At 36.4% G+C, this 26976-nt stretch overlaps 1 protein-coding gene across 1 annotated transcript; it reads left to right on the top strand.

Moving 5' to 3' along the window:
- The first annotated feature begins 1737 nt into the window (after nucleotides 1–1737).
- LOC132142852 (complement C3-like) lies at nucleotides 1738–26110 on the top strand. The gene is made up of 41 exons (XM_059553031.1): nucleotides 1738–1888; nucleotides 1964–2159; nucleotides 2300–2468; nucleotides 3153–3226; nucleotides 3306–3394; nucleotides 3534–3616; nucleotides 3719–3806; nucleotides 6396–6498; nucleotides 6638–6758; nucleotides 6834–6949; nucleotides 7075–7221; nucleotides 7322–7528; nucleotides 7668–7859; nucleotides 7941–8093; nucleotides 8171–8300; nucleotides 8572–8643; nucleotides 10338–10535; nucleotides 10825–10927; nucleotides 12662–12750; nucleotides 12873–13012; nucleotides 13322–13534; nucleotides 13655–13715; nucleotides 13938–14021; nucleotides 14673–14876; nucleotides 17195–17270; nucleotides 17415–17574; nucleotides 18168–18263; nucleotides 18369–18525; nucleotides 18683–18846; nucleotides 18943–19101; nucleotides 19338–19397; nucleotides 19480–19570; nucleotides 19714–19759; nucleotides 20190–20280; nucleotides 21471–21560; nucleotides 21924–22029; nucleotides 23614–23703; nucleotides 24001–24081; nucleotides 24299–24382; nucleotides 24484–24619; nucleotides 25818–26110. Exons 1-41 carry the CDS (start codon nucleotides 1818–1820, stop codon nucleotides 25957–25959), a joined length of 4932 nt encoding a protein of 1643 aa, XP_059409014.1. The 5' UTR covers nucleotides 1738–1817; the 3' UTR covers nucleotides 25960–26110.
- Nucleotides 26111–26976: the final 866 nt, after the last annotated feature.

The following is a 26976-nucleotide window of genomic DNA, read 5'->3' as shown; positions in this document are numbered from 1 at the left end:
AAGTATATATTAGTGTAAAAAGCAGGAACTACAGTGACAACACCTGCTTCTTGTAAATGAATTACAGTTGATGTGGAAATATACCGTTAACAACTGTAAAACCTTATTTGACCCATAATGCATTGCGAATTACAGCTGCATCTTGTAAAATGTTTATACAGTAAAATTCTGTAGAAATTTGCTGTAGAAACTACAGCAATTTTTTACAGTGTACAACGATTGCAGATTGGTAATAATAGTCTAATATAACCTATTAATCAATGTTTTTGCAGTTTTCTTATTTTTGCTCTGTTGTAATGAACTATTTTGTATTAGTGAAACCATTAAACTAATCTAAGTGACACTTTAATGTCATAAAATGAAAAATAAATTGAACTAAATGTCAATATGATTATCATCATAGCAAAATACATTTCTTAAGGGCTATACAAATCCTCATAACAGTGTTTATTTTGTGATTATGACCATCTGATTGTGCTTACATGCAGAACCTGATTTTACCAAGTGCGACATGTTCCTGGATCAACATCTGTTTTGACCCTGGTACAACGTTGTGATAAACCAATCGAAAAGAACCAGTTTGTAGTTTTTGTGAAGTTTACCCTTACAACCAGTGTTTGGTGCTCAACTAACATTTCCTCTGATTTTAGGGAATACTAATAGTTAAGGTTATGTTTTAGTGTAGGGATATGGTCAAGACTAAATTTTTGGATTAATATGTTGACCTAGGAACACACACACACAATCAGGACGTGCGACTGTGCATTATGTTACAGGAGGAATATGTGAATTTTTAAATGTTACGTTTTAGATGCATAAAAGAATGCTACAGATGTTTGTTAAAGATGTTTTACAAAATGTGTTACAACACTCCCCTCTCCCCTACTTACAGTGGCATTCTCAATGGAGCAACCTGGGGATAGAAATACACACTTTCTTAATTTACATTTATATTCACAAATTAGTAAATATAATATGTGTATATGAATTCAAGGTTAAAGATGATTTTGTTAGTCGAGTTAAAATGTTAAGTTAAAATAAAACAAATCTCATTTCACTGCAGCTTACATCTGTGGCATATTTTCATGAAAATATACTGTTCAATAGTTCTCTGGACCCCTAAAAGATCAATAGAGCAGTTGCCAATTTACCAAAGGTTGAATTTACACAGCAAGCGTAATCATTTACGGGAAATCAGAATTGCATTGCTATTAACTCTTCAAGCTCTTTATAAGTCTCCGGTCTGATACACAAATCTACACTCAGGTCCACAACATTTTGAAAAGTTCTGCTTCTACAGCTTTCTATTTTCTGAATGGAAGGAACACAATGTATTTTTTTAAGGTGCATTTCAGGCATACAGTTGACATTTGGTTCAATTTTATTACTTGGGACTTGAATCGTCTGTTAAAAGAGACAGTTATGCATGTAATTCAGTATGTTTGTGAAATGCAACCATAATAGTCTGAATATGTCATTTTGTGGGTGTTTGTGCATGTGTGATGTATGATAACGTTTACAAACAACAACAACAATAACAACAGCAATAGCTTGACATACATGTACATGTACAGCTTCATCATAATTTTTGGTTTTCCTTACACAAATTATAAATGCAATATTTTCTAATTTGGGAAATTCCACAAAAAAATTTCAAGATCCTCCCCTTCCCAAACGTGTTGCCTAATCATCATGATGGGACAAGGGGTGCAGAAGAGAGCGTGCAGTTTGGACTCTGAGGGTGGAGGAGGTGGGTATAAATCTGAGCTGCTGCAGCTTCACAGACGCTCACAGGAATAGACACACAGACAGTCAGGATGGAGGTGAAGCTGCTGTTTCTGACTGTTGTTCTGCTCTCCTCACCGCTCCTCACACTATGTGACCCGCTGTGAGTATCAAACACTGTTTGTTCATGGATTCACTGACAGATCTGTTCTCAAACGCTCTGATTTGATCTCCTCAGGTTTGTTCTGTCGGCTCCTAATCTGCTGAGGGTGGGTTCCTCAGAGAACGTGTTTTTGGAGGCTCAGGATTACTCTGGAGGAGACCTGAATGTGAAGATCACAGTTAAGAACCACCCAAAAAAAGACAGGGAGATACTGTCTCAATCAGTGAGACTAACTGCAGTCAAAAATTTCCAAATACTTAAAGACATAAAGGTGATGCCACTTTGACATACTTTTGCTTGTGTAGGTGTATGTGTGATGCATTATGTACAGTTTGACAACTTAGTTTGTAAAATGCCTTTCTTTTTTTTTTTCAAAATTGGCAGATGACTAATTCATTTTCTGTCATTTAGATTCCTGATGATCAGAACTTCTTCTCTGACGATCCTCTGGAGAAGCAGTATGTGTATCTACAAGCTCAGTTTCCAACCGTCACTCTGGAGAAAGTGGTCCTGCTCTCATTCCAGTCTGGATATATATTTGTCCAAACAGACAAACCCATCTACACACCTGCTAGCACAGGTACCATTAAGTGCTGAAAACACGACGGATATAGAGTGAATAGAACTTTACATTTTTTACATCAGCGTGACATCATAAAACAATTAAAATCACATCTGGAGTGTCAGTGGCATATTTGATTTTTAAAAAGTTTTTTTTTTTACACGCTGAAATGTGTTCAGACAAAAAAAAGGTCTTTAAGTGACTATAAAATGCATTGTGTGTCAATTCATGTGAAGCTAAGTAAAAATAATAATAATAAATTGTATATTATGTTAGATATTATGTTAGAATATGAGATACGCCATTAGACTGTTATAGCTATTACTAGCCTTGTGCTCAAGGTCGTGACCTTTTAATTTTAATAAGCTAGATTAATGATAGTAACAGGACTGATGCAAAATCTAAGGACACGACTACTTTTTCATTAAATATTATGAAAAACATAGTTTTTTTTTTTTTTTAAATGCTTTTATTTACACATACTTTAGCAAGGAGAAGTTACACAGAGCTGGCAACAGGCCAAAAATCCACTTATTAAGATTATGGGAGGAATTATTATTATTTTATTTCTTGATGATTATTAAGCTTCGAGGGCTATAATAATGCATAGTAAAGATTAACTATTTATGGTGTCATTTAATCACATTTAACAGACAAAAATAGTAATATATTAAACTTTCAAACAAAGTATCTCTATTGCAGTCCAATACAGGATTTTCTCTCTGACGCCTAACCTTGAACCACTCAGTCAGTCTGGAATCACAGTGGAAATCATGGTACACACTGTTATTTCACACACACTCACAGTCATTCATAACATTTCAGCTGTTCATTGTTATTTATGTATTCCTGAAGAATCCACAAGGCATCACAGTTTCATCAGAGAAGATTTTTCCAGTGAAAGGCATGAAGTCTGGGAAATATGCCATTCCTGAGATGGCCAGGTGTGTAAAACACTATCAGGACTGAAGCTACTGAAACTACTGAAGCAGGAAATCCTTAGCTGTTCATGGTCTGTTATCATGTTTTAATGTCATGAACAAAGACGTGTATGATTCTGGATGTGTTCTGTTTTATTTTTAGTCCTGGGATCTGGAAGATTGTCACACTGTTCTCAAACACTCCTCAGAAGACATATACTGCTGACTTTGAGGTCAAAGAATATGGTAAGACCTGTGTCTACAAACTCTTGTTGTGTAAGCATATGATAACAAGTTAAAGAATGTATTTACTGATTTATTTGTGTCTTTTGTCTGGATTGGTTTTAGTGCTTCCAACATTTGAAGTGAAATTAAAGCCCAGCAAGTCATTCTTCTATGTGCGTGATGAGATTCTGACAGTCGACATTGAAGCCAAGTAAGACAAAATATGTTCTGCTGCATTCTTTTGAAATGTATATTTTCAAACGTTTTTTTTTTTTTACACAGCCTGCTCAAAGTTAGCCGGCTCATTGTAGAACAAAATTCCAATTCCAATTCCAATCACAACATATTTTCGATTAACTTGCAGTTAGGCCGGGTAGGCTATACACTCTGCATCTTTCGTTCCGATTTTGAGCTAAATTCTGACTCGTGCAACTCTTTTGTGACTTGGGTGTCTTTTGATGTGCAGTAGTTTACAGGGAGTAACGGGAGACAATTAGACTTTCCTGACCAGCAACCAGATGGTCAGATGAATTTCAATTTTAATAAAAAGTGCACAAAAAAAAAAAAAAACCTAAAGGGGTCTTCAGATGCTAAATGCACTTTTACAAGTTTTTTTAACTGAAATGTGTGTTGGCAGTACAACCACCCTATAATGATAAAAATACAACCATTGTGTGTGTGTGTGTGTGTTTAATCTACTTAAATCTTTACCTCTTTCTGAAATCGAGTCAATCTCAGATGCCTGTCTTTGTGAGGTCACACAGACAGGCCCCTCCCATGATAGTTTGATTGACAGTAGGGTTTCAGTACTGACTGGACTGGCTTCTTACCTTAGCTCCGCCCTGAGTGAGCTGTCATCAGTTCGCTATTTTTTCACCGCCAGAACAGATGTAGACAATAACGACTCCCAAATGATTGATGCGTTCTGTTGTTGGACATAATAATGAACATAGCAGTCGTAATTTACTTTTAAATCTGAGCCTCTGAAGACACTGGGGATTACATTTGTTTCTCAAGAAAATGTGCCCCTGGTCTACATAAATCTTCACCAACAGAAAAGTGAGTATAAGGTTTAATGAAGTTTTGCAAATCACCTTTCCTAATAATGTGCTGATTAGCAAGTTTCACGATGAATGAGGCTAACGCCTGGTTCACACCGGACGCCGAAGCGACGCGGAACGGAAAATCACGCGCAGTCCGGCGCCTGCCTGTTCACACCAGACACGTATTCTCCGCCGGCGGTCGACAAGCGCTTCTGCTCAGTTGTTGTTTATTCAAAGCACATCCCCCCCACCCCCTCCCACCTGCCCTGTAGTCCGCCCACTCCCGTTGCTCTGTGTGTGCGTGTGCGTGCGTGTGTGTGTTGTGTTTTTTTTTTTTTTTTTTTTCTAGTCTGTTTAGATACACAAATATGTTCGCATTTGTCACTCACGGTATTTTAATTTGAAAATTGCTTGTATTTTGACAACTGACCGGATTGTCTCGTGTTTCTTTGTGTGACTTCCTGCCGGACTTGACGCGGCTCGCGCAAAAAATAGACCAGACGCCGAAACTGGCGCTTCACGGCGCGGTCCGGCCGCGGCTCTACGCGGCGCTCCGTGTCTGGTGTGAACGACACCATAGGTTAACATGGGCGCCGAAAGGAAGCGGCCTCCGTTCCGCGCCGCTTCCGCGTCGCTTCGGCGTCCGGTGTGAACCAGGCCTTAAGCAAACAGTCTCTGAGAGCAGCTTGGAAGAGAGGGGCGGGGTCAGCAGAGCTCATTAACATTTAAAGGAAAATGCTAGAAAACGGCTTGTTTTTGACGAGGAAAAAAGTGCTGTTTACACTACCATTGAGAAATTTTAACCAAACTGTTACAGACTTTCCATTAAGACCCTAAATATTCATATCAACTTATGGAAAATGGGCATTTAATGACCATTTTAAATTACACATTGGATCTCGATGAATGAAATATTCAAGTTGAAAACCTATAGAGTACTTACATCATTAGGAACAAAATAATGTGACAACGATCAGTGGGAACCAAAATCTTCAACCCAATGAGGGCTGAATTTAAAACCACACCAAAAATTTGAGTAAAAAAATGAATAAACAAATAAATAATACTAATAATATGTTAAAGGCTGCTCGAACTTGCATGGATTTCATCAAAGCAACTCATAATGTTAGTTAGTAGGGTGTATGGCTCCCACATCCTGTATGCACTCACAACAACGTCTAGGCCTGCTTCTGATGAGATGGTGGATGGGGTCCATGGTGCCCTGTCCAGCTCTCCTTGTGTAACGGCCCATCTCCCGTATCACTTTCATGACTCTGTTATTAAACACACCAAACCTCCTTGTGACAGCATGTATGGATGGATGTGCCATCCTATAGGAGCTAGACTACCTGTGCAGCATGATTGGGTCGCAGGTACTGCCTCATCCTATAAATAGTGAGAAGGACCCAAAATTAAAACACAAAATTACAAGACAAATCAGTCAGGATGGGTAAGGACAGAGTTTGACTTTAATTGACTTGGTATTATACTGTGATGATTAAGTGTTCCCTTTCTTTTTTTATCAATGCATAATAATAATAATAATAATAATAATATATTATCCAGAATACATTAACTATGTTAACTTGTGTCAGGTAAACTGAATGTGTTTTATTTGAGTCAGAAATACAGAATCGTTTAAAATAGCTGATTCAACAAGACATCATTAGGTTACACCAACTGAAGTAAATTTTAACACGTTCTGTTAGAAATATTCACATTCAGTTTTACTGGAGAGATTGGATGTGTTTTCACAGGTACCTGTTTGGACAGAAGGTGGATGGAAATGCGTTTGTGGTGTTTGGTGTGATGGAAGATGAGAAGAAAATAAGTATTCCTGCATCTCTGCAAAAAGTTCAGGTGAGAGACGTTAAACATCTTACTATCTTGGATGAATATCATTCCTCCTCACCTAGAGGATAGTTTAAAAAAAAAAAGTTAAATAGCTTTTAATTGTATCTTGTAGACTGATGTTGCTGTGTTTTTCATCTATGAGTAGATCATAAAAGGAAAGGGTACTGCAGAACTGACCAATGAGATGATCACTGAGACCTTTCCAAACATTAACCAGCTGGTTGGACGATCCATCTATGTTTCAGTCAGTCTATTAACAGAAAGTGGTAAGACTGGACAGATCTCTATGCACGTTTACCTGCACGTGTGTGATTGTAGGAGAAGCTAATAGTGTGTTTCAGGCAGTGAAATGGTGGAAGCAGAAAGGAGAGGCATTCAGATTGTGACGTCACCGTACACCATCCACTTCAGAAAAACACCACACTTCTTCAAACCCGGGATGCCCTTCGATGTTTCGGTATTATACATTGACTAGATACTTGAGAACCTGAAGGATTATAGTAACAGAACAACAATTTCATCAATATATTAACAGAGATCACTTATTTATTTATTTGTGTTTGGCCTGGGTTTTATAAAAAGGTATACGTAACAAATCCTGACCAGACGCCTGCTGAAAATGTAGAATTGGAGGTCAGTCCTGGAGGGGTCAGAGGTCAAACAAGATCCAATGGCATTGCAAAGGTTACGGTCAACACTCCGGGAGGATCTTCAAGACTGGAGATCACTGTAAGACCTGCCAATATGTGGAACAAGATTGAGTTTGATTAGTTTATTTGTTGTCTGTGTGAATCAGTATGAATACATTTTTATAAAAAAAAAAAATCAGGCAAAGACCAAAGATCCAGAAATAATAGATGAAAAGCAGCAGGCAGAGAAGAAGATGACAGCACAGGCCTACGAGACCAAAGGCGGCTCCAAAAACTACCTGCACATTGGCATTGATGCTGCAGAGCTGCAGATCGGTGATCCAATAAAAGTAAATCTGAACACTGGACAAAGTCCTGGAGTCAAAGATCAAGACTTAACATACATGGTAAAGATAACAGTTATTTCTTATTCATCTGCACCACAAATGTATCAGTTAATTACATCAATATGATTGCTACCACAGCTTGTTTGAAACCATACAAAGATGCTTAAGTTTATTTGTTACTTGTCTGCTTCCTTTTCAGATCTTGAGTAAAGGTCAGATTGTAAAAGTAGACAGGTTCAAGAGGCAAGGACAATCTCTAGTGACTCTGCCTGTGACTGTAACCAAAGACATGGTTCCGTCCTTCCGCTTTGTGGCTTATTACCATGTGGGTTCGTCTGAGGTTGTGTCTGATTCAGTCTGGGTCGATGTGAAGGACACATGCATGGGAAAGGTGGGTTAGACATCACAAGATGCAACTGAGGTGCCAACTAGGTCTGTTTTTCTGACAGACCATCTCTTGTTTTAATAACAGCTCCAGATTAAGGTGAAGGACAAGATGAATACCTATGGCACAGGAGATGAGGTCAAGCTGCAGATAACTGGAGATCCTGGAGCTAAAGTTGGTCTGGTGGTGGTTGACAAGGCTGTGCAAGTCCTTAACAAGAACAGACTCACTCAGACTCAGGTGAAGGATCTTCATCAGGATCTCAACAGTCACTGAACTCTGGAGACTGGTTAATAAATGGTCTCTTGTTGCTGTAGATCTGGGACGTCATAGAGAAGCATGACACCGGCTGTACAGCAGGAGGTGGGAGGGACAGTATGGGGGTTTTCACTGATGCAGGTCTGATGTTTGAGTCCAACGGTGCAGGAGGAACCAACACCAGAACAGGTTGTATTATTATTATTAATATGATTTTCTTTTCTTACTATTGATTGATTATTTTCTTTTCTTATTCTAATAAGTTTTTTGTCCTGTTGTTTCTATTGTCTTTGATCATATCATGACCTTCGTATATCTTGACTTTCCTGTTGTTTGCTTCCCCATGTCTTATTTCCTTGGTTTTGGAATATAATTGATGAAGTTTACTAAATAGATCGTATTGCTCTTAAATATATATATTTTACAATAAACTAACTTATTAAACTGAATTGTCCTCTAGTGTCTGAGTGTCCTAAAACTTCAAAGAGAAAACGAAGAGCTGAGAGTCTCCAGCAGATCACTAGTAAACTGGGTGAGATGCCACTTTTTTCTGATTATATTCTTCCAATACATATGTAAATAAGCACTGCATGCTTTCCTCTCAAGAACAAAATAAGACAACAAAAATGAAAGTAGTCAGAAAACAGTTGAGAAAGCATGTGATTATAGATGTGTGCATGTTTGGACCAGCTTTGCAATTCAGCACTCAAATCATGTCTCGATTATACATTTAGCACTATGCTTTAACTCAAGCAGCTTCACAGTCTTAAATAGTGTGTAACTTTAGATTAGTATTTTTTACTACTTTCTGACATCAATGGACTGAAGAGACAAAAAAGACCGGAGAAGATTTTCACGCCAAAGAAGGCGGAGCTACAAAACCTCACATACCTATAATCTCTACTGGTACACAGCAAAAAAATCTGAGTGAAATTAACTCTGCTGGGAGTACATGTGAGACCACACACAAGAGTGTGAAAGTGTTAAAATAGGAGTGTTAAATTAACACTGAAGCAGAGTTAAAGTTAATGAGATAATTAAGTGATTAATTGAGTGATGATTGATCATTATTGACGAGACCTGATGTTAACATTCAGAATCAACAAAGATGAAAATCACTATTTTTATGTCACCATTATAGTAGTCAGTGTTTGCTTTAGTTGGTCTCCTGAGCCTTACATTTTTAAAGTCAGATTTGGTTTGGCTGTTGCAACTGAATTGTAACAAACAGACAAGAAAAAAAATCTAAACGCAGGCTTTTGACCTGAATCACCAAATTCAATTAAAGCCTAAACAGATTTGATTGACCTCATTGATTATAACAACCCTGTGATTGTACAGTACCCGCTAATTAAAAGGATTTCTTGAAAGTTGTTCTGATCATAAGAAAAGGTTGTTTTAGGCACACACATACATCAAAAATTTGTGTAGGAATCTCAACAACGGTGACAAACAGCATATTCAGAAAAATAGAACAACTCTAAACATTAGAAAACAAACTACTAAAAGTAACATAAAAAAACAAAAATAGAATAGTAAGAATAAAGGAAATTACTGAAACAATTCAGCTAATAATTTATTCATGCCGCAATGCATCATGGGAGTCATGGATGAATTTTGATAGGTGGCACCCAGAATGCACTGCAACATGCTTTTTTTATTTTCACCAGAAAAACAATAGTCTTTGCTTGTCCATCAGTTTTATAATTCGGTTATAACAGCCAATTAAAATCTGACTTTAACACTTTAGGGGTCAAGAGCGCAACTAAAGCAAACACTGACCACTGTAATGGTGACACCATTAAAATAGTGATTTTCGTCTTTGTTGATTCTGCATGTTAACATCAGGTCTCGTCAATAATGGTCAATCATCCCTCAATTAATCACTTAATTATCTAATTAACTTTAACTCAGCTTCAGTGTTAATTTAACACTCCTATTTTAACACTTTTACACTCTTGAGTGTGGTCTCACATGTACTCCCAGCAGAGTTAATTTCACTCAGATTTATTTGCTGTGTAGTTTGAAGGTGAACGTTTCTTTAAAGTTTGTTTTGGCAAGCTGTTTCAAACTAACAAACATCAGCTTGTCCTTGATTTTGTTTGAAGTATACAAGAACATTTACTGTGTTAAAGACCCTTCTTGTTTAGGTCAGTTCTCAAACACATTTTTATGTTTGGGTTTTCCTACTCCCCTCATTGTTCTACACCGACATTGTCTTCTCAGCTGGTAAATACACTGGTGAACAGAAGCAGTGTTGTGTTGATGGGATGAAGGATAATAAACTCGGCTACACCTGTAAACAAAGATCCACGTACATCGTCGATGGGGTAAAGTGTGTCGAGGCCTTCCTGGACTGCTGTGACCAGATAAAAGATCGCAAGCACACAGAGACCGAAGAGGAGGAGATGATTCTGGCTCGCAGTGAGTTTATGAACTGATGGCTCCGCTAGCGTGCGCTGTCCTATCAGAAGCTATCAATGTATGAAATAAACTGAAAATGCAGCATCTAATTCTCACTTGAACTTGTCACAATGTCAAAGCGACAAGGATCCGGTGGCATTAATTAACACTGATATGTTGAGGCTTGGGTACTTTGGAAAGTAGGATAATAGTGGAAGTGGATAGTCATCAGAGATAATAATGATACAATTTATATGATTATATTATCTGATGTTTTTCCACTGTTTATTTTTTTTCTCTGTCACAACAGGTGATGATGATGATGACTATTACACAGACTCTGAAGAGATTGTGTCACGTACGCAGTTCCCTGAGAGTTGGCTTTGGGAGGAGATTGATCTATGTGACAAATGGTGAGTACACAGCAAAAAAATCTGAGTGAAATTAACTCTGCTGGGAGTACATGTGAGACCACACTCAAGAGTGTGAAAGTGTTGAAATAGGAGTGTTAAATTAACACTGAAGCTGAGTTAAAGTTAATTAGATAATTAAGTGATTAATTGAGTGATGATTGACCATTATTGACGAGACCTGATGTTAACATGCAGAATCAACAAAGATGAAAATCACTATTTTTATGGTTTCACCATTATAGTGGTCAGTGTTTGGTTTAGTTGGGCTCTTGAGCCTTACATTTTAAAAGTCAGATTTGGCTTGGCTGTTACAACTGAATTGTAACAAACAGACAAGAAAAACTCAAAACATGGGTGTTTGACCTGAATCACCAAACTCAGTTAAAGCATAAACAGATTTGATTGACCTCGTTGATTATAACAACCCTGTGATTGTACAGTACCCGCTAATTAAGAGGATTTCTTAAAAGTTATGATTTTTGTTCTAAAAAAAAGAAGCTTTTTTTTTAGGCACACACATACATCAAAAATTAGTGTAGGAATCTCAACAACGGTGACAAACAGCATATAGAAAAACAGAACAACTCTAAACATTAGAAAACAAACGACTAAGACTAACATAAGAAAGAAAAATAGAATAGTAAGAATAAAGTAAAATTACTGAAACAATTCAGCTAATAATTTATTGATGCCGCAATGTATCATGGGAGCCATGGATGAATTTTGATAGGTGGCACCCAGAATGCACTGCAACATGCTTTTTGGATTTTCACCATTGTTGAGATTCACAGGTTGATTCTTGATGTTTGCATGTCTAACTGAAAGACTCTTTTGAACAAACAACTTTTAAGAAATTCCTCAGATTGTATTTAAAATGCTGGCAATACATTGTTGATTATTGCAGCTCTATGATTCTTCAACAATGTAACTTTAACGAAGTAATTCAGGAATAACAATAGTCTTTGCTTGTCCATCAGTTTTATAACTCAGTTATAACAGCCAATTAAAATCTGACTTTAACATTTTAGGGGTCAAGAGCCCAACTAAAGTAAACACTGACCACTATAATGGTGACCCCATTAAAATAGTGATTTTCGTCTTTGTTGATTCTGCATGTTAACATCAGGTCTCGTCAATAATGGTCAACCATTCATCAATTAATCACTTAATTATATCATTAACTTTAACTCAGCTTCAGTGTTAATTTAACACTCCTATTTTAACACTTTCACACTCTTGAGTGTGGTCTCACATGTACTCCCAGCAGAGTTAATTTCGCTCAGATTTATTTGCTGTGTAGGAGACATTCAGACAAGTCTTAGACAAGTCACTGACAGTGAATAAACATCATGATCTCAGCTGACTTGAGCTGATGACCTCCGACGACAAAGAGCAAGCATTGTTTCTCAATTTTTGCATTTGATGTTATGCATTTTATTTTTAGCTCAACAACATGAAATGACATCCATTAATGTCAAGATGTTAGTAGGAAAGCAGTAGTGGTATACAACAGTATTTAATGTGCTTACATTTAGAAAACTTTAGAAATCTGAATCTTGTTGCTTGTGAGACATAATTCCTCCAGGCCGCCCACCTTATGATGCTTTATTAGGCTGACATGAATTTAGATAGTAAACAAATGTTATAACTGTACTTCAACAGTTTCTGTTATTACTGGTATTTTCTCATATTTCATATTTGTAACTTCACATTTATATATATCTTATATTCCAGTCCAACACCAGCCAAAGAAAAAGTGATCTATCTGAAAGACTCTATCACTACCTGGCAGATCTTGGCTGTCAGTCTGTCACCAACACTTGGTAAGGAGAAGCTGCAAACACACAATACATGCTCTGAAAAACATCATCATCATCATCATCATCGTCGTCATCCTCCAGGAGCTGCTGCTTTAAATTCTTCTGTGTGTCTGTGTTCCTCGAAGGCATCTGTGTGGCAGAACCTGAGGAGATGGTCGTTTTTAAGCATCTTTTCATTGACCTAAAGATGCCTTACTCAGCTGTGCGCGGCGAACAACTGGAAATCAGGGCCATTATTCACAACTACACCCCAAAGAAGCAGAAGGTGGAATACTTTTAATATATAAAAAAATTTATTCAGTTTTTATGCACATTATAGTCATGTGGATTGCAGTAAACATTTCTGCTTGAGTCAAATCATCTAATGACAGCATGCACGGATCCTGAGACTCATTTGAGGTTTTTGAGATGCTTGTGACTCAAACTGAAGAAACGTGTAGGATACTGTCCTGTGCTGAAACAGAAATATATCCCATCATCACACATTTCATGTTAAACTCGTATGCATTTATTATGGAGGAAGTTTCATCTAAGATATTAAATTATTTGAGTCTCATTTTATTATTTTATCCAGGTGCGTGTGGAGTTCATGGAGACAGAAGATGTTTGCAGCTTTGCCAGTAAGAAAGGCAAATACAGAACAACAATATCTGTTGAGAAAGACTCCAGTACATCAGTTTCATATGTGATTATTCCCATGACGCTGGGAAATCACATGATTGAGGTGAAAGCTTCAGCATATGATGCCATCTACTCTGATGGAGTGAGAAAGCCGCTGAAGGTGGTGGTACGTCTAATGGGAAATTCTGACATTATTTGGTCATTTGTATCATTAATAGAGGTTCATCATTTTGAATAGATACACTAGAGCATCATGGGTAGTTAACACTCTATCTCTCTCTTTCAGTCTGAGGGTGTGCTGATTCCAGTACACAGAAAAAATGTGGAGCTCAATCCTGTTAAGAACGGTGAGATTTACTGTGAACCATACAAACTTGTATTCAATCACAAAAAACGTGAATTAATGTGATTTTACTTTCGGTCAGTCAAGACAAAACATGTATGAATACCAATGAACTCCTGCTCTTTTATCGTTCAGTACTCAAAAACCAAAAAGCAAACCAAATGTGATCAGCATGTGACTCATGTCTCTTCCTCCATCCTGATGTTCTTCACTATTTCTCGAACAGGAGAAAAACCTATAGTTGTAAAATCTGACATACCAGTTGATCGAGTTCCAGACACTCCTGCTAACACCTACATCTCAATTACTGGTAAGGAAAAAGATGCTTTCAGTGAATGAGTGAATTATTTTAAGAAGAGATAAAGTCTATAACTACAATCATAGTGTCTATTTTTCCATGTCCACAACAAATGTGTTGCATCCGTACTTCATAAAGGTGCTGGTTTCTAATAACTGTAAGATTTTTTTCACTTGGTCATGGCATTTGCCTCATCTGTTTGAGACTGGGCTTAATTTACAGGGCTTTGCATTTGCCAAATAATTTTTTTTTTAATTAGGCTAATGAATCTTTGACTCTGAGTACTCTTTGTTAACACAACCTATTAAAAAAAAAATATCAAGCAACGGTTTTCTATTTTCTGGCATCGATTACAAATCATGCTGATTCATATGCATCGATCTTGAAATATGAATCAACTGCCATATTTAGTTTTTTAGTTTGTTTGTTTTTTGATTCATTAAGGTAGCATACCTCTTTCGTCAGATATTGCTGTAGCAGCTGATAAGAACAGAACTCTGATTAACATGGAAAAGATACCTTGTATTGCATGTCGTGGTTAGGACACAATGTATGATGTTTCTTCAGGATGACCAGTAACCATTCTGATTCCCGTGCTCTAGTGTCGAGTCAAACCAGCTCAAGCTGAATACTCAGTCTGCATTCACTCTTTTATCTCTCCAGGTGAAGAGATCGCTCAGACAGTTGAGCAAGCCATCAGTGGAGACTTCATGGGTCGCCTTATTGTCCAGCCCAGTGGATGTGGAGAGCAGATCATGATCGGTATGACTCTTCCTGTCATTGCCACTCATTATCTGGACAGCACCAGTCAGTGGGAGACTGTTGGCATGGAGCGCCGAAATGAAGCTATCAACCATATCAACACAGGTGATTTGAAATAAAATCATAACATCCCTTACGAAAAAGAAGTTTATTCAAGTGTGCTATTAGTATACTTCTTTTAAACTGAAAATAGGAAAGTATACTTTTAGTTTACTTTTTATGTACTTCTCAGAAATGCTCTTTATGTACTTCTCAGAAATATACTTAAAATTATGTTTAAGTATACTTGACTTATACTTACAAAAAGTCTAAATATATTTGAGCTATACTCCTAGAATCTGTGTTTTCATTGTTTTATGGTAGAGGGTGCTAGTATGCATCTTCTGTACAAAATTTTCAAAAATACACAAGTGAAGAAGGAAAAGAAACACCACCCAGCAGTCACAGTACATCAATGTGACATCAGGAAGACGTTGGACTCCAACTAATCCAACGTCAGTCAGACGTCATATTTTGGTTGAATATTAAAGTCGGTTTGACGTCTAAACCCAACTTTGTTTGACATCAAATTCCGACATCAGACAGACGTTGAATTTTGGTGGGAATAAGCACCACACTGCAAAAATGGGTGAAATGCATGGCAGCACATTTGCAGGATCAAAGAAAGCTAAAGTGACATGAGATCAAGTGATGGCTGTTATCTGTTAATGGTCTTATAATCATCATGAAATAACCTGATTCGCTGATGTTTTTTGTTTTTTAATCTAACAATTATGTTGTTCCATTAGTACATTCATATTACAAACCCCGTGTTTCTGTCACATGAGATCCAGCGGTATTATAACAATCAGTTAAAATCTTTTAACAAATATGAGCTCAAAAAAATTAACCTATGCTGACACACACAGACATCAACAATCAGCGTATGAATCTCAACAATGGTGACATGCTTCATGCAGCAATGCATGCTGGGAGCCATGCGTTTTATATTATGGTGGCTCCCAGCATGCATTGCTGCATGGAGCATGTCACCATTGTTGAAATTCATACACTGATTATTGATGTCTGTGTGTCTCGAAAGCTTTTTCTCCCAAAAAATATTCAGAATGAATTGAGGGAAGAAAGTATTGTCTCTTGAATATCGTTCATTAATAATAAATAACCACTTCGGGTCAATGACGATAAAACTAATTTTCTTCAATCATTTTGCTTCATGATGACAAACTATATCACCTTATCTTAGTTTATGGCTCCTTTTATAACAAATTATGTGTTTTGGTAAACACTATTATAGGAACCACAAACTTACTAAGCCAAGAGTCAAACTACACAACTAAAGCAAACACTGATCACAATAATGGTGACCAAACATTTTCAAATAAAACATCAACATCTAAACCTCTGTTAATTCTCAAAAATAACTTCTGTAGAAGTCTGTTTATTCCAGCCAAAATTCAGCATCTGCCCAACATTGGAGCTTGACGTCAAACAGTCGTTGGATTTAGACGCCAACCCGATTTTCATTTTCAACCAAAATCCAACGTCTAACCGCTATTATTATGTTTGAGATATCAAACACTGGTCGATGACCATAATGTTTGTATAAACTGTAGGTAACAACTGGTAAAATGTACATCTAGGTCATAAAAACCATAATAATACCTACACTTAAATATTTTCTTCTCAGCCATGTCATCAATTGCTCTTGAGCGAAATCTCCTCATCCGTTGTCTGATTGGAATTTTGCAAGGATTTCTGTGTAGTTAAAGTGTGTGTAGCCTGAATCTATCATCTTTTTTTGTAACTTACCCACATTAAAGTGTTTTAAAAAAGAATGCATGAAGCTTTAATGAAATGTTTTTGTTTACAAGTAGATACACTGTCCTTTCTTTGTATGTTTTGCATGCTCAGATATCCATGTAACAAAATTTATACAAATTCAAACCTAAATAGGGACATAGTAGTCTTAAAGTATGATATAAAGTTCACTTAAAGAAAACTTATGAGTATACTTGCAGGATAAGTGTACAAAGTATTTAATTAGTAAACTATCAGCAAATCAAGTTCACTTTTATTATAATTGCAGTAAAAATTACAAACATAGAGGTAAACTAGTTGTGTACTCAAAGTTTGCTACTGTTATACTTAAAGTATATTTAAAAGTAAATTTTACATACTAGAAAGTGGGCCGATTTAGTCCCAATGAGTATTGAAACAGTACACTTACAAGTATACTACTAGAACACTAGAACACTTTGTATACTTGCTACATAAGGTATACTTGAACTTTACTTAAGTAAACTTAATAAAATAAACTTGAAGTATACTACTTTTTGCTAAGGGATACTCTGAGAGATGCTCTCAAGAAAACTTTAGATCAAAAAAAGATAATAAACAATAAATTATTTATTTTTTGTATAAAGGTTATCAGCGACAGCTGGGTTACCGTAAAACAGATGGATCCTATGCTGCATGGACACACAGGCCGAGCAGCACATGGTATTTTAATTTCAATCAATGTTATTTGTTTTATTTTCATTGCCAGTGATTCCCTGTGATAAATTATTATTATTATTATTATTAAGATTATTGGTTGCAAGTTATTACTTGCCACTCATTTGCACTTGTTTCTCTCTGTTAAAGGCTTACAGCATATGTGGCCAAAGTCTTCGCCATGGCCAATGACTTTGCTCAAATAGAGGAAAATGTGCTCTGCAGTGCCCTCAAGTGGCTGGTTCTGCACAAACAACTTCCAGATGGGTCCTTTAAAGAGGAGTCAGCTGTGATTCATGGAGAGATGGTGGTAAGTTGAATATGACTATGACAGACTGTATTTAAACTCAACTGGAGTACAGGAGAACAGGAATGGAAGCTAGCAGTAGAACTACATTAAATAATTAACTTTTGCACACTCTAAGATCAGTTGCATTTGAATTACTACATTGAATTACACCCTGGGCGAGACCCCCTTCGACATTTGGGATGGACCCAGAGGTGAAGTGTCCCCCGCGCCCCACGCCCCGCTCCCCTTTCCCTTTCTCACACACAGCTTCTGTGTGCACGGCACCTTCTTAGCAAGCAGGGGCGGCAATTTGCCAATTCCCCACACAGTTAAATGATAGATTATAGAAAACTGCTTCGCTGCAGCGGCGCAGAGTATTATATATTTTTATATATATATAATGGCAATAATTCGACAAGCATGTGTAAAGTTTTTCATGACAATGCAAAGGTGAACCAAAGCATTTGCAATACCTATACTGTCACTATCTCACAATATTTTGTAGTCCTGCAGTCCTGGAAAAATATTTTTGCAAGCTCTTTTAGCAAACTTTGATGATTTCATAAAAAAAATAATAATAATGCTATTTTGTTTTACTTTGTACTGTATTCCAGGGTGACGTGCGTGGCAAAGATGCTGATGCCTCTCTGACGGCCTTTGTTGTGATTGCCATGCAAGAGGCTAGAGAGATCTGTGCTGGATCAGTCGGTGTAAGAACACCTCTTACATCATTGTTTTTGCCAGAACTATTCATAATGAACAATTGCTTTTTACACCCTTCTTTTGGGTTTAACCTCTACCACTCACTTTTATAGAGTCTGCCTGAAAGTATCAGGAAGGCTGTTTCTTTCTTGGAAGGTCGACTTCCACAACTGACCAATCCTTACGCTGTTGCAATGACATCCTACGCCATGGCCAATGCTGACAAACTCAAAAAAGACATTTTGATGAAACACTCCTCACAAAAAGAAGGTCAGTCAAGTCAATAAGGCATCAAAAAGAGATGCACTTTGTAACAGTACTCACTCTGACCCAAGTGTAAATAATGGAAGAATTACAGATGTTTTGTGGTGTAATGACAGCTGCTTGAGACAATCCTGTTTCTATTGCTGTGTTGTGTTTAAAACAGCCGGTCGGTCCTGGACTGTCCCTGGACAGCATCATCACTCACTAGAGGCGACGGCTTATGCTGTGCTGGCGCTTGTGAGGGCAAAAGACTTTGATAAAGCAGGAGAAGCAGTGCACTGGCTGGCCAGACAACAGTCTCACTATGGAGGATCTGGCACCACACAGGTACACTAACACCCCATCATTTGACTGATAGACAGCAGAACAAGTGCAGGACAGACACTGCAGGACAGGATTTAAATGCTTTTCTGTCTTTTCTAGGCGACCATCATGGTGTTCCAGGCCGTGGCAGAGTATCGCACGCAGGTGAAGGACCGACACAACTTCAATATGGAAGTGGAGCTGTCTGTAGCAGGAAGAAGCAAACCTGTCAGATATACGATCAAAAGAGAGAATGCACATCTTACACGATCAGACAGGGTGAGGAATAACTCATCTACTAGATTCAAACTGTTTTTTTTTTTTTTTTTTTTTTGGGGGGGGGGGGGGGGGGGGGGGGGGGGGGGGGTTATGTTAGTTTTATTAATTGTCATCCATCAGTTTTAATTGTTTACAATGTAAATGGTCTTACATTTGGTCAGTGAAATCTTCAGGTATCTCTATTATATCATGGACTTAATTCTGATGACTCGAGTATGTCTGCATTCACTCAACAGGTGGACATAAAACAGGAGTTCAATGTAACTGCTAAAGGAACTGGAACAGCGACTCTCTCAGTGAGTGTTCATGAGCTTTTATACAGTCAACTGCAATATTAAAGTGTGTAACATCTAATCTGAGACGTTCGGCTGTTTTCAGGTTCTGACGATGTACTACGCCAGACCTGTTGAGAAGAAATCTGACTGTACTTCCTTTGATCTGACTGTTAAAATGGAGAAAGACATTGAAAGTAAGATTGAATTCCTACCCTTTCTGTGGCACTTTTCATACATCCAGAGCTAAAATAAAACCTCCATAAGACTTCATTATGTGTTGTCATTATGTGTTGTTTGTTAGTTTAGATTTTTAACAATTTTTTTCTTTTTTCTTTAGCAAAACAAGGAGCCATTGAAACGTACAAGATGACTATGGATTTCTAGTATGTTAACACATATTCTAATAAGTTTATTGTCATGCCAATAACAGCATGTGATTATTTTGGCTGTTTTCTCACTCTGACTTGTTAATTGGCTTTTCACTGATTAGTCGGTGTCCAAGTTCGATCACTTTTTTTTTTATTATTATTATTGTTTGCGTCATGAATGTGAGTTCTAGTGACAGCTGACAGAGATTTCAGTTTCAGTGTATTCTGACACAGAAGCAACTCGCTTTACAGAGACAAGTTTATTCAGAGATGAGCAACTCTGCATTACTACTACATGATAAATCGGAAGTCAAATGTATTCGGGTTCAAACCAAAAGCCCTAGTGTGAAAACAGCTTTAAACACAGACAGAATAGATGGAGCAAAACTACAAAACCAAAAAGACCTGTCATTAAAATCTTCTCTTGATATCTTCATCTTCACAGCTACAAAAGTGATAAAACTGATGCCACCATGACTATTCTGGACATTGGCATACCGACTGGATTTGCTGTGGAGAACCGAGATCTGGAAGAGGTATTGTGATGATAAACTGATGCAGTGATGCCTCACATCTGTATAGTAAATTACATCAATCTAGAACATCCTAGAAGCAAACCTTAAATATAAGGCTTATCTGACATTGTCAAATCACTAGCTGATTTAATCTAAACAGCTATTGCTAACGCAGTTTAGCATTACATTATCCTGTTAAAGGAATAGTTCAACCAAAAATGAAAATAATTTAATATAAATATAAATATAATTTAACATAATTTACTCACCCTCAAGCCATCCTTGGTTTATCTGACTTTCTTCTTTCGGACAAATCCAATCGGAGTTGTATTAAACATTTTCCTGGCTCTTCCAAGTTTTATAATGGCAGTGAATAGGTGTTTTTTGTCAATAGTCCAAAAAAAGTCCAATATAGAACATCCATCCATATAAAATCTCTAGCTTCCGCTAACTATTGTATGTATGTTCACAATAGAACGCTTTTCCGGTGGATGAAATAGGACATGAAAAGATGAAAAGTTACAAAGAAGTACAAAACAAAGATTAAAAAGATGTAAAGAAAAATGATTGTTGAAAAATGAAAAATGAGTATTTCGATATAAGCCAAGAGGAGAATGATTTTCCTTTGCTTCTGTAAACAAACGTCGGTTCTCGTGCACGGGACCTTACAATACTCCTACGTCCTAAATCATTTGCTGGAATGAGCTTGCGTGCAATGGTCAGTGGAAGCTAGAGTTTAAAAGTTTTAAATATGGATATTTTTCTTACAAAAATGCATTGATTCACTACAGGAGGCCTTCATTCACTTTATTTAGATTAAAATCAAACTGACTTGAGATGAATAATAACAACACTGGTGTGTTCTGTAGAAATACATCTTTTAAATTTAAATTTTTTAATGAATTTAAATTTTTTAATGAATTTTGAAACTTTAGCAGTTGAACTGCATTGAAACAACACTGTACTGAATCGAGTTGAATCATGACACTAGAGCTGCTTTACAGCTGAAATTTTGTTTCGTGATTCATAAACATTTTAACACAGTTTTTTTGGTTTAATGTGAAGCTGCTTTGAAACAATTTGTGTTGTATAAAGCACTATATAAAAAACAACCTTGATTGTGCATGCAATCTAATAATCATTTACAAGCAGGTAATAAAGCAATTTTATCATATCATGTGTTCATTTGTGTCTTGTTTCTTTGCCCTCAGTTGTCCAGAGGGAAGGAGAGATACATTCAGAAATTTGAGATGGACAAAGTGCTCTCAGAGCGAGGATCCCTCATCCTCTACTTAGACAGGGTATTTCTATAATATATTTATTTAAAATATGTTGAATTCTTGCTTCTGATTGGCCGACAAAGAATATACTCTACTGCCAGAAGGTTCCATGTTACTGCATTCGCATTTTTTGCAGTTTGGCCGAATTATTATAGTCTTATAACCACAAGAGAAAGTACATATTTAACATATAGCATATCGGTGTAAAAAATGTACATTTTATTTTGTTTTATATCAGCTATACCACAATATAATTGCAGTGTAAATTGTTTAATTCCTTTTTTTATTCCTTTTTTCTTGTGCTTATGTTAACATGGACCGTTTCCAGTGTGCAATAGGACCTGTAGCCTAATCAAAAATTTGGTTTGTTTCCTGTTTTTTCAGGTTTTGCGTAAAGAGCCACAAAGACTTGCCTTCAGAATGAACAAGATGCTTAATGTGGGTGTCCTACAACCCGCTGCAGTCACAATATATGAATATTACTCACCCAGTAAGCGTTTGGTGCACACACACACACACACACACACACACACACATACACACGGTGGCCATGATTTCACCAAGTACAACATGTTCCTGGATCAACATCCATTAACCAATCAGAATTGAGAAATAACTTTTCAGGAAATATCTGTTTTAGGTTTATGATCAGGGTTACATGTCAATCAGTTAAACAACTCAAAACACCTGCAAAGGTTAAATGAGCCTTCAAAATGGTCTCTCAGTTTGGTTCACTAGGCTACACAATCATGGGGAAGACTGCTGATCTGACAGTTGTCCAGAAGACAGTCATTGACACCCTTCACAAGGAGGGTAAGCAACAAATATTCATTGCCAAAGAAGCTGGCTGTTCACAGAGTGCTGTATCCAAGCATGTTAACAGAGAGTTGAGTCGAAGGAAAAAGTGTGGAAGAAAAAGATGCACAACCAACCGAGAGAACCGCAGCCTTATGAGCATTGTCAAGCAAAATCAATTCAAGAATTTGAGTGAACTTCACAAGGAATGGACTGAGGCTGGGGTCATGGCATCAAGAGCCACCACACACAGACGTGTCAAGGAATTTGCTGAACCACAGACAACATCACAGGCATCTTGCCTGAGCTAAGGAAAAGAAGAACTGGACTGTTGCCCAGTGGTCCAAAGTCCTCTTTTCAGATAAGAGCAAGTTTTGTATTTCATTTGGAAACCAAGGTCCTAGAGTCTGGAGGAAGGGTGGAGAAGCTCAGAGCCCAAGTTGAATTAAGTGTTAAGTTTCCACAGTCTGTGATGATTTGGGGTGCAATGTCATTGTTTTTTTTTAAAACCAAAGTCACTGCAGCCGTTTACCAAGATATTTTTGAGCACTTCATGCTTCTTTCTGCTGACCAGCTTTTTGAAGATGCTCATTTCATTTTCCAGCAGGATTTGGCACCTGCCCACACTTCAAAAAGTTTGTTAAATGATCATGGTGTTGGTGTGCTTGACTGGCCAGCAAACTCACCAGACCTGAACCCCACTGATAATCTATGAGCTATTGTCCAGAGGAAAATGAGAAACAAGAGACCAGACCACCTCAGCAGTGCCACAAACTGATCGCTTCAATGTCACACTAAATTAAGGCAGTAATTAAAGCAAAACGAGCCCCTACCAAGTACTGAGTACATGTACAGTAAATGAACATACTTTCCAGAAGGCCAAATATTCACTAATAATATTTTTAAATGTAAGCCAAAATCATCACAATTAAAAGAACCAAAGCTTAAACTACTTCAGTCTGTGTGCACTGAATTTAATTAATAAACAAGTTTCACAATTTGAGTTGAATTACCGAAATAAATGAACTTTTCCACAACATTCTAATTTATTGAGATGCACCTGTACAAGTATAAAACAATTATAAATTATAGTGGCATTATAAACAGCATATCTGTAGTAGTTAAATCTAAACTGAAACTTGCAGTTACAAAGAACCATGGGCTCATGCACTTTGCTATAATAAAGTAGCTTACATTCCAGAACTGATTGATTAATTAATTTGCATTTGATGAATCATGTCTGTTTGATCCATGTCTGTTTTGTGTGTGTGTTTTTCAGATGCACGCTGTACAAAGTTCTTCCACCCTGAAAGGACAGATGGTGCTATATCCATACTGTGTAAGGGAGACCTGTGCCAGTGTGCAGAAGGTATTATCAGCCACAAAATATTGTTTATATAATAAATCATTTTATTTGGTCCCCTGCAGTCCACTAATGTTAGCCTGCAAAAACATTCCTAAATGTTGTAATTAAACAGTCCGGCCTTTAATGTGCTCAACAAACTGCTAGGGTTGAACTGCAATCATCTATATTACCAGATTTAACATTTGAAGAAATTATGGTTTATTTTATTTTTAAATGTAAACAAGGAAAAATTAACAAATTTGTCTCTGATTACAAGTGTGAATGTGTGTGCATGTACATTATCAACTTTTCTGAACACAGAAAACTGCAGTTACCAGAAGAAAAACCATGTTGGAGATGAAGTGCGTTTAGATAGAGCCTGTGAACCTGGAATGGATTATGGTAAATGCATTCAGTTCTGCGTTGATTCGTGTTTATGACACTTATACTTCCAGAAATTAAGATTCACAAGGTTTAGGGCGTGTTAACCCAAAAATGAAAATGACCCCATGACTTACTCACCCTCATGCCATCCTAGGTGTACATGACTTGTGCAAATGCAGTAAAAATGTTTGGCCTGAGCCTTTTAGTTCTGATAACAATATAATGTGTTTGACAGTTTATAAAGTTACAGTGGAGGGAATGGATCTGAAACAGGACTCGGACATCTATGATCTGAGGGTGGACCAGGTGCTGAAAGAAGGTACAGTTCATTACTGTATACTTATCCCATTATACATTCTCTACAGAAAGTTAAATTGCATTGCAGTAGAATTGTGTCCTAAACACTGTTCTGTCCTGTAGGCACTGATGTGGATGTTGAGAAGAAAGTGAGACGATTTTTGGCTCGCCCAAGTTGCAGAGAACCTTTAGGATTGGTGAAAGGCAAGTCGTACCTCATCATGGGCAGATCTGTTGACCTGCCAGACCTCGGGGGAAGGTAGGTGTCCACTGTGTGTCTTCAACAGAGCAGGATTTGCCTGAGATTTATGCCTTCAAAGTCTGTAGAGTGTAGTGCAATGAAGTGACAATTTTTTTTTTTGCTGCAACTTATGCAAAGTTCTATTTTATGTTATTTAAAGTCCGCCTGAATGACTTTCAGAGGTGGGTAGTCCAGGGGCCAAAGAGTAAAAGTCCTGCCATATTTTTGTTCCACCCATGAACTCAGCAGCTGATTTCAGCAGAGGAAACAAATCATTCCATCAAAAAAAAAAAAAAAAACACTCTAAATATCGTTCTTATTTTTTTGTATTCTATTTACTTTTTATTTACTATACAATTATAAAAAAGACCTCTAACACTAGCTTGCTCTATTCTTTTTTTATTCTATCTGTTTTCTTTTTATTTATTATATTATTTAAAAGCCCTTGCTATGTGTACTGTGTTAAAGCTAACTGAGACTTGTTATAGCACTTAAATATCATTGCTCTTTTTGTTGTTTATGATTGCTTCCACTGTCCTCATTTTTAAGTCGCTTTGGATAAAAGCGTCTGCTAAATGACTAAATGTAAATGTAAAATATTTCTTGCTGAACCCAGTTTTTGTAATCTCTGTTTGATGCTTTGCACAACAATGACTTTAAATTATATTTTCTGAATAATTTATCCAAATTTGATGTGCGATTAATTCGATTAATTAATCACCACATCATGTAATTAATTAGATTAAAATTTTTAATTGCTTACCAGCCCTAATATATATATATATATATATATATATATATATATATATATATATATATATATATATATATATATATATATATATATATATATAGTAGTGTTGGACTGATATATTTCCAAGGCTGATATATCATCCCATATTTGGCCTTTTTTATTATTATTATTATTATTATTATTATTATTATTATTATTATTATTATTATTATTATTATTATCGGCATTAGCCAATATGTTGGACTTTTATTTTCATGGTCAATACCTGTTTTTTTATTTATTTATTTTTTATTACAAGAGAAATACAGTAGTTGTTGAAAATATGTGTAGGCTAAATGTTTTTCAGAATGTATGTATGTAATGTATTTCCTTTTTAAACATTTTATCTTGATCCTTATACTGGACATGATGTGTAGCTTCTCATTTTTTTATGTTTTGTCTTCACTCTTGTATCGTTTTTAGTCTGCAGTACATCTTTGGAGAGCAGACCTGGGTTGAATACTGGCCTACAAGTCAGGAAAGCCAATTTCCAGAACACAGGGCTCGATACCTCGGCATCTCTGACCTCCAGGACAGCCTTCTCACAGACGGATGTGCTACATAATTATATAACCAACATTTGTTGATTATAGAAATTAAATGTCATCTCTTGAAAACTTACCATTAATTTTCATATTGTTGTTTTATCCAAAATACTTTTCTAATTATATATACATACATAAAAATACTGTCTGAATAAAAATGGTAAATTTTAATTTTGGAGTGACTGGCAAAATTCATAATTTTCTTGCAATTCTGAATTACAAATCCAACATTATAATTTTTGTGCAATACTTTTGAAACTGTATATCTGTTTAATAATCATAAAATATATTGCAGGATGAATTATAGTTCCAGGGGTTTATTTTTAGTATTATAATAAAAATAAAATAAAATATATATATATATTAAAAAAAAAAATACATGAGAACCTAGAATAGACCAAAAATTGCTTGGATATAGGGCAATTGAAAAAAGAAAAATTGCTAGTGTCTTCTCTGCTTGTTTGAGAACATGAGCTGTAAATGTCCAAATATTAAGAAATGTTAGAATTGAAAGGAAATATTAAAATGTGTTATTCTTTTGGCTTATCGGAAAAACAATATTTCCCAGGTAAAAGCCAGGTTCTTTTCAGACTATATCCTCAAACAATGACCTCTAGTAGAAATTTCCTCCTGAAGAAATTTTCCTTTTAAAACGAACAATTTGGCGCACATGCCTACTATTACATTTCCAAGGGTAAAATATAGAATGACTTTTAACAAGGTGAATTAATCTAGGTGAAATTGCTTTAACGACCATATTGAACTCTTTTGGAGGAATCGGGAAACAATGTTATGTCACAAATTTCTCATAAGACAGAATATTTCCTCAAATAAGCAAAGCACAAAATTTTATTTTGAAATCATGAAGAGTGAAGAGACACTGTTTATGAAATTTGGAAAAAAACTACAGGTTAAAGGGTAGATGGTTACGTTTCAAAATTGAGGAAAGACTTCTTTTTTTATTTATGAGATGTATTTTTCCAAATAACGTTAAAGAAAATATTATTCTTTTCTTTGGCAACATCTTTCTCAATAAA

This window comes from Carassius carassius, chromosome 6, assembly GCF_963082965.1.
Source record: "Carassius carassius chromosome 6, fCarCar2.1, whole genome shotgun sequence".
Lineage (NCBI taxonomy): Eukaryota > Metazoa > Chordata > Actinopteri > Cypriniformes > Cyprinidae > Carassius > Carassius carassius.
The sequence above is the reverse complement of the archived record's forward strand: the minus strand, read 5'-3'. Positions and strand labels throughout refer to the sequence as shown.

Bases quoted from the DNA above. Each gene is read 5' to 3' on its own strand.
- LOC132142852 (XM_059553031.1), top strand. From the start codon at position 1,818: ATGGAGGTGAAGCTGCTGTTTCTGACTGTTGTTCTGCTCTCCTCACCG. The intron at 3,227-3,305 runs GTACACACTGTT...GTATTCCTGAAG, and splicing joins GAATCACAGTGGAAATCATG to AATCCACAAGGCATCACAGT. The intron at 13,013-13,321 runs GTGGAATACTTT...TATTTTATCCAG, and splicing joins ACACCCCAAAGAAGCAGAAG to GTGCGTGTGGAGTTCATGGA.